Here is an 11,777-nt window from a genome sequence, read left to right on the forward strand (position 1 = left end):
GCTACTAAAACACCCTAATTAAAGCATAGTGGAAACTCAATTTAGAGGTTCAATCACCTAGGAAAAGATGTGAAGTACAAAATATAATAAGTCAAACTTTCAAACTAATAACAAACATTTATCTTTGGCACAAACTAGTATGGATTGGTGTTGGGCATGAAAGACAAAGTCGTGCTGGCTAGTGTGGACTGGTCCAAATGGGACAAAATGTTACTGGTGCGGAGGGGTAGACTCTTACAGCAACCCACCATGAGGGACAACATTATTCCAATATCAAATCACAATTATCATTTTTTATAAAATCAAGTTAGAATCACATTTACAATGATTTTCTCTGCCTTCAGCTATAATTTAATTTAGGAATTTTAACAACATTGTTTAAACTTTGTTTGAAAGCGTTGTCACTGTCATCTTATTAATTCCATTAATAGTGTGTTTGAATTGAGGGATTTGGGGGGAAGAGAAGAGAAAGGAAACGTGGTTTCCTTTCAATTTCCTTGTTTGGATAGTTTATAAAAAAATTAAGGGAAGGATTTGAGAGGATTTGGGAGGAAGATTTCATTAAATTTTTATCAAAATTTTTTTTCCCAAAAATGGAGTCATTTGGAGGGAAAGGATGACTATTTAATTTATTTATAAGTTAAAAATCTATTTTATCCCTTGTACATAACACTTCAACATAAAAATAAGGATAAATTTGTAAATTAAACTAATTTTCTTCCCCTTCTTTTTATATATATCAAACATGGGAGAATGAAAGTATTATTCCTTCCCTTTCTCTTCTCTTCCCTTTCCTTCCTCCCAAATCCCTCAATCCAAACACACTCTAAGTGTGTTGGAAATACTCACGTGTCTATTTTCTATTGAGCCAAATGAGACTTGTTTGCCCAATTTAAACACAAGAAGAAGCTCCCTCCCATTTCACATCGAGAGAAGCACCAAATAGAGTAGTAAACATCATGGAGTGGCATTTCACTTCTTTTGGTAGGAAACTTCGACATTTCTGTATCATATTCTCGTGCAAAACCTTCAGAGTCCTCAAATTATGTTTCAATTATTTGGTCTTCAGAGGTAACCCATTCTGGATTCAATTTTTTTATTTTATCATTGTGTCTTTTGCTGGGTATTTGTCTCTGAAGCTCTCAAAGCCAAAATCAAGTAACTCAGTGGCTCCAAAAGACTTTGATGTCTTCTTTACATCTGTTTCTGCCTCTACTGTTTCAAGCATGTCCACTCTTGAAATGGAGATTTTCTCAAATACCCAACTAATCATCATCACTGTTTTAATGTTTGTTGGTGGAGAGGTCTTCACTTCCTTGCTTGGCCTCCAATTCCTCAAATTAAACTTCCCTAAACAGACTTCCTCCAACTCTGTTGATCCAACTGAGTTGGGTTTGGTTAGTTCTGAAGAACCCAGTTCGAATTTTGATCCCCAAAGCTTCAATAATGATATCTTGATCAAGAAAGGTTCATTGAGGTGCTTAGGAAATGTTGTTTTGGGTTACCTTTTAGTGGTTCAAATAGTTGGGTCTGGTTTAGTTCTTTTGTATGTAAGTGTCATAGATACTGCCAGAGAACTACTGAACAACAGAGGAATTCATGCACAAACATTTTCAGTGTTCACAATAGTGTCTAGTTTTGGCAACTGTGGGTTTGTCCCAACCAATGAAAACATGATAGTTTTCAAAAGGAATTCAGGTCTCCTACTTCTACTAATAGCACAAATACTTCTAGGCAACACATTATACCATCCCTGCCTAAGATTTCTGATATGGGTTCTGGAAAAAATTACAAAGAGAACTGAGTATAGTTACATATTAAAGAACACTAAACAGATGGGTTATTCACATCTCTTTCCAACTCTCCATTCTTCATTTATGGTAGTTACAGTGTTTGGGTTTGTTTTGGTACAATTTGTACTGTTTTGTATCCTGGAGTGGGACTCGGAAGCCATGGCTGGTCTAAACGGGTATCAGAAGTTTGTGGGGGCTCTGTTTCAGACTGTCAATTCAAGGCATGCTGGGGAATATGTTGTTGATCTCTCAACCATTTCTTCAGCAATCTTGGTGCTCTATGTGGTCATGATGTAAGTTGTTTATTTAACTCACTTCCATTTTTAAGTAATTAGATTCTTAAAGGACAGTTAGTATCTTTTGTTAATTTTTAGAAAAAAAATTCTTTTCCTGTAATCTGCAACTAAACTCTTGGAAATTTTATCTACTCGAAAGATGATTCTGTTAAGCATAAAACCTATTAAAAAGTAAGTCAAATAACCAATTCTCTGAGAGTTGTTAATTTTTAGAAAAAAATTCTTTTCCTGGAATCTGCAACTAAATTTCTAGAAATTTTATCTGCTCGAAAGATGATTCCATTAAGCACAAAACCTATTCAAAAGTAAATCCAATAACCAATTCTAGGAGAGTTTTCTTCGAATTCTCTTGTTTGGATAGTTTAAAAAAAATTAAAGTAATTTTCTTTCCTTTTTTTTTTATTTATCCACAAATGAGAGAGGGAAAAGTATTCTACCTATCTTTCTTTCTCTTTCCTTCTCCCCCTTTACTTTCCCTTATCTTCCCTTCCTCAAATCTCTCAATCCAAACACAGTTTTAAAACTCATGACTAAGATCTCATGGGTTCAGATCCCCCATCATATTTCCTAAAAAAAAGGTGTAAAACCGATTTTTATACAATTGTAACCGAGAACGATATCATATAAGTTTATCCTTTGAATATCCAATATACGCCTAAAATCGGGTCATTGGCCTACTTGCACAAAAATTTCTTACTTGACAACAAGGTAAATTGGGTCAAAACCATTATCCATATACAATTTACTATAAATGATAAAGGTAAAGGTAAATTCCTTGGATTCTAGAAACACTAATTTGAGCTAATTATGATTAGAAGTCTTTGCTAAGAAATTTTGACTCGTTTGATTAGAAACACTAATTTCTCTCTGGTCCTCAAATACCTCCAGAAAGACATTTCTATTCTTAGTGAGATATGCTTACAAATAAATATTATTTAATTTTTTAACAAGTTAATAATGTCTCTGTCATTGAATAGGCTTAATTTGCATCTGTTCAAAAAAATTTGGTCTCCATTCAATCTTATGATATGTTGGGCTTGGGCCCTTAATCTTATAATAGACTATATAAAACTAAAGACCTTTTCTTTTTTAAAACCCAACTATTTGAATCATCACGCTCTTTCTAAGTATTTAGAGAAATCATATGGTGTCAATATGAGGTGTTGAATATGGATCTTCCAGTTTGAGGGATTTATCTCCAGCCAACTCGATCGCTCCTGTCTTCTTTTATCTATTTTAATGTTGAATCTAAGCATTGTTAATTAAGAAGTTAAAAATTGGAATTAGTAAAAGATCTATATGATTTTTTTTAAAATGTTGAATCAACCATTTTAAATCCTAATAACATGTTTTTATAGGTATCTCCCTCCATATACTTTGTTTTTGCCAACCAAACAACAGACAGATGATCCCAGTCAGAGAGGGGGATTTGTGGAGTGTGTTTTGTTCTCACAGCTCTCCTATTTGGTCATCTTTATTATTCTCATTTGTATTATGGAAAGAGACAAGATGAAGAATGATCCCCTCAACTTTAATGTGTTAAACATCACCTTTGAAGTTATAAGGTAAACTTATGAAGGTAACAAGAAGAAGTTCTTAATATATATATATATATTTGTGAATTTTTTTTTTTTTGTGAATTGGCCTGATTAATTACATTTTGAAAATCACAGTGCATATGGAAATGTTGGGTTGTCCACTGGCTATAGCTGTGAACGGCAGCTTAAACCTGACGGCTCCTGCAAAGATGCATGGTATGGATTTGCTGGAAGGTGGAGTTACAAGGGAAAATTAATCCTTGTATGTATCATGTTCTTTGGAAGGCTGAAGAACTTCAACATCAATGGTGGTCAAGCATGGGTTTTTATGTAATTAATATGAACCAATTTTTATAATAGTATACGTTAACATAATATTTTTAGAAAATATTATACTTGGGTAGAATCACTTCAAGCTGAGAATCATGTACAAGACTTGGTTTTGTGATGTTTGGTGTAATCTGGTGTCATCGGGCAATGTCTGACGATGTTCGGTTTAGTGTTTGTGTTTTATTACTTTGTTCTTATTTTTTAGTCTTTAGGTTGTATTCCACCTTTATGGTGACCCCGTGTGCCTTCGAGCCTCAGTTACTCAATTTATTGGGTAACCTAATACAATGAGATCTACGACCTTCTTTTCAAAAAAAAAAAAAAAACTACCACAGCACAAGTACCAATGAATTAACTCACCGAGTAAATATCATTTTTGACCAAAAGATATGGATCATTTCAAATCAATCATGGGATTTTCAAATTTCTCAATTCGATCAATCACTAGTGAAAATTTGAAAATTCACTGACTGATTTGAAACGAGCCATATCTTTCGATGACCAAAATGATACAGTAGTGAATCTTGTGTCTATCTATACTCACACTTCAAAGTGTGTCTGAGTATCCAATATTCATATATCTAACATCCCTAGACAATAATGGAACAATCATATAATAAATAAAATATTTAAAACACAAATCCAATAATAAAATATTTATCCATAAATTTCATAATTGTATCATAGGTGGTATAATTTTTTGACACCATTCCAACAACTTGAAATCTCAACTTTCTTGCTTCATGTAGTGGCAAAAGAATTTTCACACATGACTTTACTAATAAGCTCTTGAAAGACTGAAAATCAATCACGTTGGTCCCTTACTAGTGTTCAAGTTCAAAGTAGTCTAGTCTCTACCACTCCCACTACGCCAAAGGTGAATTTTACCTTTTTTTACATGTCCTACTAGCGAATTCAAATCATGAAGTGATAAAATGAATAATCATATCCATAAAGGGTAAAGTCAACTTTTGGCCACTAAAAGATACTCAAAGTTTCACTTTGATCACCCAAAGATAAAATGTTCCAAGTTGGTTATCCAAAATTTTTTTTGATATAGTTTGGCCACTCGGACAGATTTGGTGAAATTTAGGGCAGTCAAATGCTGATTTAACACTTTGACCGTTAAATGAAACTGTTCTTTTGCTTACGTGGCATGATGATTCAGTTCACAGTGCTGATGTGGTAAAAAAATTTTTAATTATTATTATTTTTTCATAAATGTTATTATGCGGATTTGTCTGGGTTTGTAAACTGAGAGATCTCAAGGATTTTTCTATTTTTTCCTTTAAAATTTTGTGATTTATTTTTCTATTTTATGTAATTATTTACTTCAATTGAAATTTCAAGAATTTTTGACGGCGTCATGCCAACTATGCGATATCAAACGATGCTTTAACAATCAAAGCATCAGATCAGCATTTGACTGCCCTAAATTTCACCAAATCTATCCCGAGTGACCAAACTGTATCAAAAAAAATATTTAGATGACCAACTTAGAACGTTTTATCTTTGGGTGATTAAAGTGAAACTTTGAGTATCTTTTAGTGGTCAAAAGTTGACTTAACCATATCTATAAAAGAATTATAAGATAATGGGTCTGTAAAAGATAATGTTCTATCAATTAAAAATAATCACATTTTATATAGGCTTCGTTTGGTGCACAATATATTGAATAATATATTGTGCTCCAAACAATATATTGGTGAAGCCAAACAAACAACCATATATGGTATAACCATTCTACAACAATTTTGCAACAATTATTGTACTTTCAAAATTGTCCGGCTAAGAACAATTTTGTAACAATTAAACATTTATTTCCTATTATATCATGTTAATAATGAACTGACTAAAATACTCCAACTTGATTTCTATGGTTCTCATCCTCTAAACTAGTTCACGAATGGTCATCTTCTCACCCCAACTATTGAGCGCTTAATGCAAATTTGTTTTTCATTTTTATAACATGAAACAAATATGTATGAATTTATTTGCATAATATTTTTAATATTATTATTTTTAATTTTAAAAATTGTGAGATAGCTAAGTTCACATATATTTAAGTAATCTAATTAATTATTTTTATTTATAATTTAATTGTTGTTTATTTTTGCCTTTATTTGAATATGTTACAACAAAAATGTATAATCCCCTTGCATGTAATTTGTCACAGAATATTAGACAGTATATATGTTATCAACAAAAGTTGAACCAAACACTACCAACATTTCAAAAATCATATCCGCTACCACCATATTTGCTACCACAATATATGCTACCACATAGGCTACTGATGAAATTATCCACCAAAGAAGCCATAATCCTAGAGATCTAACACATGCAAGAAAAGAATTCTTAAGTATTGGTTTAGTCAATGGATTAGTTGCATTAAACTTGTATAGATGTGTTTTAGGAATACCTCATTTTGTGCAATCATATCTCTAATACAATAATATTTCAGTTATATATGTTTGATTTTTCCATGGTACTTAGGATCATTAGCATATATCATTGTCGTTATACTATCACACCAAATTGTGGTAGCTTGTAATTCACATTTAACAATTGATAAATGATGAAGAAATATTCTAAATCATACTACCTCTTGAACAACTGAACAACATGGAATGCACTAAGCTTTCATGGTTGATAAGGCAATGCATTATTGCTTTTTACTACTCCATGAGGTTGATTTGTATTCATTTATATATTGTTCGTGTTTACATCAGAGTAGTCGACTAAACGCAAATTCTCCACTCGATAAACCAATATATAGTCCATTGTTCCTTTCAAGTACCTCAGTATCCTCGTGATTGCTTTCCATTGCTCAAGCCCTAAATTCGATTGAATAGGCTAACGACATAGCTGATGTCTGGTCGAGTACACATCATTTCATATATCAGACTTTCAATGGCACTAGAACATGACATTTTGGCATTCTACCTTTCTCATATGAGGTCCTAGGGCTCATATTTTATATTACTTTCATAAGTAGTATTGATGAGTTTGTAGTTATGCATGTTGAATCGTTCTAACACCTTTATATGTAAGTATTTTTAGATAAATCCAAAAATATTTTTAACCAATCTCTTAGGATTTGTACTCCTAAAACATAATTGGTCTCATCCATATATCCATATATTTATTTTAAAATTTCATGACAACCACATTTTGGTTGTTGTAATAAATTCTTTGTTATTTTCAACTAAAAATATCATCACATACAATGATAAAATGACCAAACCATTCTTGGAAGTTTTAACATATACACAATGATTTTCATCCATCATCATAACATCTTTTAAGATAGCTCGATCAAATTTGAGGTTCTATTGCCTAGATGTTTGTTTTAGGCTATAAATAGGCTGTTTGAGCTTGCATACTTTGTGCAACCATAACCGTTGAGAACTTTACTTGACATGATGCCTCAGGTCTAAGGAATAGATGCACAACCATAACAATTGAAAACTTTACTTGATATGTGGCTAATACTCCATGTAAAGTTCTCGAGATGGTTCCGTTCAGTTTACTTGTTCTCCAAAAAGAACCTATATGTTAGCTTTGGTGTCCTTACACTAATGGTTGAAAACTCATCATCTTTTTATCTAATAAAAAATGTGCATGACATGTACCAGCCTATCCGAATCATTATTGTCCAATTAATAATTATGTGGCTAAATGAATCTTAATTATTCAATCTCAATCATTGAGATCAAGTTTCAGTAAACTTATGTTCAATGAATATTTATCAAAACACATATATAATCACATGTATATACTAAAGAAGTACATTGTTTGTACCATTGACTTTTAGGGCATACTACTAACAAACTTGTTCCTGAAATCTCTCAAAACAGAGGGAAACAGCAGTTCAATAAGCAGAAAAAGTTGACTCCAAGATTTAGTGGACCATTTGACATTTTGTAGCAAGTTAGAATAATGCCTTAGAGATTGGCATCACCATAGCAACGGTGCATAACTTATTACATGTTTTCTTGTTAAGGAAATATGAATTTGACCCTACAAATGCTTTCAATTGGTTAATGATTAGTATGGGTGAGAATGCCACTTTTGCGGAACTAATAGTACAAATTATAGATTGACAGAAAAATTTTTTGTGTAGAAATACGATTCCGCTAGTGAAAGTCCTATGGCAATATCATAGTCTGGAGGATGCGACCTAGGAGTTAGAGTCAAAGGTGTGGGAAAACTACTCGACGTTATTCGACGATTCAAGTACGAATTAAATTTCGAGGACGAAATTATAATTAAGGGGGAGAATAAAAAATCCAAACCTTATTTTTGTAGGGATACAATTTAATTTAAATAAAAATCTTTCGGGATAAATGAACAAATTAAAGGAAATTGGGGTAAAAGTGGAAATCCAATACCAAATACCTAAACTTAATTTATGGTATAAATACACCTCTTCACCTTTTCCTTTATACAAAACCTAAAATACGTACATTGGCAGCCGCCCAGGAGAAACTAAATCAATTCCAACCCCGTGCGTTGGAAGACATCACCAGAAATGAAGTTATTGGGTGACTAAAGGTGATTTTATCTATGTAATTGTCAGATGATTTCATATGAGCATTGGTTTGATGTTTTGTTTTCTTTTTATTGAAGTCTAAGGAATTTAGGTGACAGGTGGTGATCGGGAAGTCTATACTATTTTTACATTATCATAAAAGTGATCAAATTCAAGTGAGCGACTCACCTTTAATATTGTACATAGGACACACAAGTGCCAGAATTAGTTTATGATCAAATTTACAAAAATATTTATTTCGATCGATTAAAATAACATAAAATATTTTGAAGGATTTAAATCAATTTGAAAGTGTTGATATGAATAGGACTCTTTATAGAGCCTTGCATAATATTTTTAAAAGAATTATTTTTCTAAACGAGTTTTGAATTGTTTATGGGTGCATGAGAAACTTATTGCCCTCTTTCGCGAAGCCCCAATCATGTCAGTTGTAGTACACCTAGAACCAGGATCCAAGGCCAATGGAGGACCATCAGAGCCAGAGAGACCAACTCAATTAAGCATATGCATCATGATATAATGATTGACTGTGTGTTTGGAAGGACTTGTTGTGACTGGAAGTTGTATGGGCAGTTGTTATATCTTCTTTTCTGTTACCCGCGTGATGATATGAGATATTTGAGTGCCATGGCCTCCAATGGTGGATCCGGACTACCATATGATGTTGATTGGTTGCGGATGATTTGTGACGTTATGCCATGTGTTGTGATGTGTGTAGTCACATATAAATTTACATGATTATATATATGCATATTGGATGGAGATTGAGACATGATCATGTGCTTAATGTTTCTACTCATTCTTTTGCATCAATCTTGAGTTGATTGATGTATCTCCAAACTAGTTCTACCCTTTCTATATCACATATGATTATTGTTGTGGTTTGTTCACTCAAGTATCCACCTCATGGATATCCAGATTCTTATTGGGTATTATATCCCTACTGGGCTATTTTACTCATCCTCTATATTTATCTCCTTTTCAAGTGAGTACGCAGATGGCGACCAGCCTCCCGCATTGTAGCGATATGCCCTAGATACGATTGTGGGTTATGGGCAATATAGGATTTATTGATTTGAACTTCCACATATTTATTTCTTACAAACTTATTAAATTATGTCTCAATGAATTTTTAAATACATTTATTTGTTTTGAATTCAATAAATAAACTTTGGAGGATTTTACATGGATCATATATGTTTGGGGATAATTTAGTAACTCCGCAGACTCTCCCAAACTAATCGTTGCATTAATGATAGGGTTTAGTCTCATTTTCATCCTTATTTCTCCTAACAAGTATCACATCCTTTATTCTTAATCCAACAATTGTTAGCAGCTATTCCTTGAACACGTTTTCAATGACCATTTTGACTTGGCCTTTAATTCCATGAATCCTTCATGGGCCATCATTGTGAACTTTTCTTCGGCCTATCTCTTTCCTCAAATTAGGCCTTTTCTGTCAGGCTTTAACCTTGTTCCTGGGGCTCGATCTCTTGTTAGAAGCTTTGTGATTTTAATGGGCTTGATCACTGGGCCCGACTCGAAACCTATTTTTAAGATAAAAAATTGGTGAGCTTTATTTGCACCCTATTATTTTCAATCTGTTGAAAATAGTGTGAAAAAGATCAAAATAGGTGTTGTAGGGTGTACCTGTCCGGACGGCTCATGTGCCTGTCCAGACAGTCGATGGAATAACAGTCTCAGGCAGGTTTTTAACTTAGCTGTTCGGACACCTAAAGTGGCTGTCTGGACAGTTGACATGCAGCAATAGTTTTGATGAGTTCTATTCCAATTTGGTTTTGGGTTGTTTAGTTCTTTTAGGTTTTGGGATGATCTAAACTATTCCATATAGGTTTTAGTTCTTTTAGGTTTTGAAAGAGAGAACACACAACAAAGTTAGACATATTCTTTGCGGCAACCACTCGACAACTTTGAGGTTTTGTTCACCGTTTTGTTTGGGAAGAGTGTGAGAGAATTGATTGTTATTCTAGGAGAGATTTTGGGTAGTTCTTGGCATAGAGAACTAATCTCTTGGAATTTCTTTGTAATCTTTTCGTTCATATAAGTGGAACTTTCGTTGGCTTCGCTTGAGGATTAGACAATTTGTCGAACCTCGTTAAACTTGTCTCTTGTTCTTTTTCTCTATTTTGTTTCCGCATTATTGTTTCGTAGAATTGAGCCATCATTATTCACAACAAATCGATGACTCTTACTAAATTTGACGTAGCAAAGTTTGATGGAGATAATGGGTTTAGTTTATGACGTGTGAAGATGCATGCGCTTTTGAGACAACAAGGGTGTGCAAAGATTTTGGATGCGGCAGAGGCAGCCAAGTTGACCAAGGAGTAAGTAGCGGAGATGGAGGAAAGAGCTCACAGCTTGATCCAGTTGTCTCTTGTAGATGTGGTGCTCAGGGAGGTCTTAGACAAAGGGAAAGCCAAAGGGCTGTGGGACAAGCTTGTGACCTTGTATATGATGAAGTCTCTCACTAACCAGTTGTATTTGAAACAACGGTTTTATACTCTTAAGATGGATCTAGGTATGTCTGTGCTTAAACACCTTGATAATTTTAATCAAATTGTCTTGGAATTGAAGAATATTGAAGTTAAGGTAGACGAGGAGGACCAAGCTCTTATTTTATTATGTTCACTGCCTACATCATATAGTTCCTTTGTTAATTCCATGCTTTATGGATGGGATTCGATGAAATTGGTCGATGTTAAATCATCTTTGAACTCGGTGGAGTTAAGGACCAAGTTGAATGATGAGGGTAGTGATTCGTAGTCTGCAAAGAGCAAGTCTGGTGACATCTTGGGTTATCTTGGAGGAATTGACACAAAAGACAAATTTGTTCAACCAGAAGATCAAAAACCTGGTATGCTCTTCATCAAAGACTGTTTCTTTGTTTCTGCAAAGGTTTTTAGTTAGAAATAGTAGGGCATATCCATGACTTTGGGATAGGAGAAAGAGACACCTTTGGGTGATTCCAGAGCATTGTTGGCCTCAGGTCTTGTGAAGCGTAGCCCAAGAATGAAGGCTAAATCTTTCAAAGTGGGACTCATGAATTCAACCGAAAAGTGGAATCAGTTGGTCCCACATTCCAGAATTGAGCCGTTGCACAGAGAAGAGTTTTGTCTACATGATTCTTCTGTTTGCTAATCTGTAAGAAATCATGGATGCTTAATTTCCTCCACAAGTTTTCTTTTTGGGTATATAGTTGACCCAGCCACGCTCCATATCATGGGTCTTTAGTGGGCTAGAGTCG

At 33.8% G+C, this 11,777-nt stretch overlaps 1 protein-coding gene across 2 annotated transcripts; it reads left to right on the forward strand.

Annotated features, from left to right (window-relative positions):
* The first annotated feature begins 942 nt into the window (after positions 1 to 942).
* Positions 943 to 4,192, forward strand: LOC119993751 (sodium transporter HKT1-like). 2 transcript variants are annotated; one of them, XM_038840972.1, is made up of 3 exons: positions 943 to 2,086; positions 3,448 to 3,654; positions 3,763 to 4,192. In XM_038840972.1, exons 1-3 carry the CDS (start codon positions 960 to 962, stop codon positions 3,959 to 3,961), a joined length of 1,533 nt encoding a protein of 510 aa, XP_038696900.1. In that variant the 5' UTR covers positions 943 to 959; the 3' UTR covers positions 3,962 to 4,192. The 2 variants fall into 2 exon arrangements, with proteins under 2 accessions (XP_038696900.1, XP_038696901.1); XM_038840973.1 differs by having other exon boundaries at positions 3,448 to 3,668; positions 3,763 to 3,902.
* The last annotated feature ends 7,585 nt before the right edge of the window (positions 4,193 to 11,777 follow it).

This window comes from Tripterygium wilfordii, chromosome 23, assembly GCF_013401445.1.
Source record: "Tripterygium wilfordii isolate XIE 37 chromosome 23, ASM1340144v1, whole genome shotgun sequence".
Taxonomy (NCBI): Eukaryota; Viridiplantae; Streptophyta; class Magnoliopsida; order Celastrales; family Celastraceae; genus Tripterygium; species Tripterygium wilfordii.

Excerpts from the sequence above, each read along its gene's own strand:
- LOC119993751 (XM_038840972.1), top strand. The coding sequence starts at position 960 with ATGGAGTGGCATTTCACTTCTTTTGGTAGGAAACTTCGACATTTCTGT. Across the intron at positions 2,087-3,447 it reads GTGCTCTATGTGGTCATGAT|GTATCTCCCTCCATATACTT; the intron begins GTAAGTTGTTTA and ends ATGTTTTTATAG. Across the intron at positions 3,655-3,762 it reads ATCACCTTTGAAGTTATAAG|TGCATATGGAAATGTTGGGT; the intron begins GTAAACTTATGA and ends TGAAAATCACAG.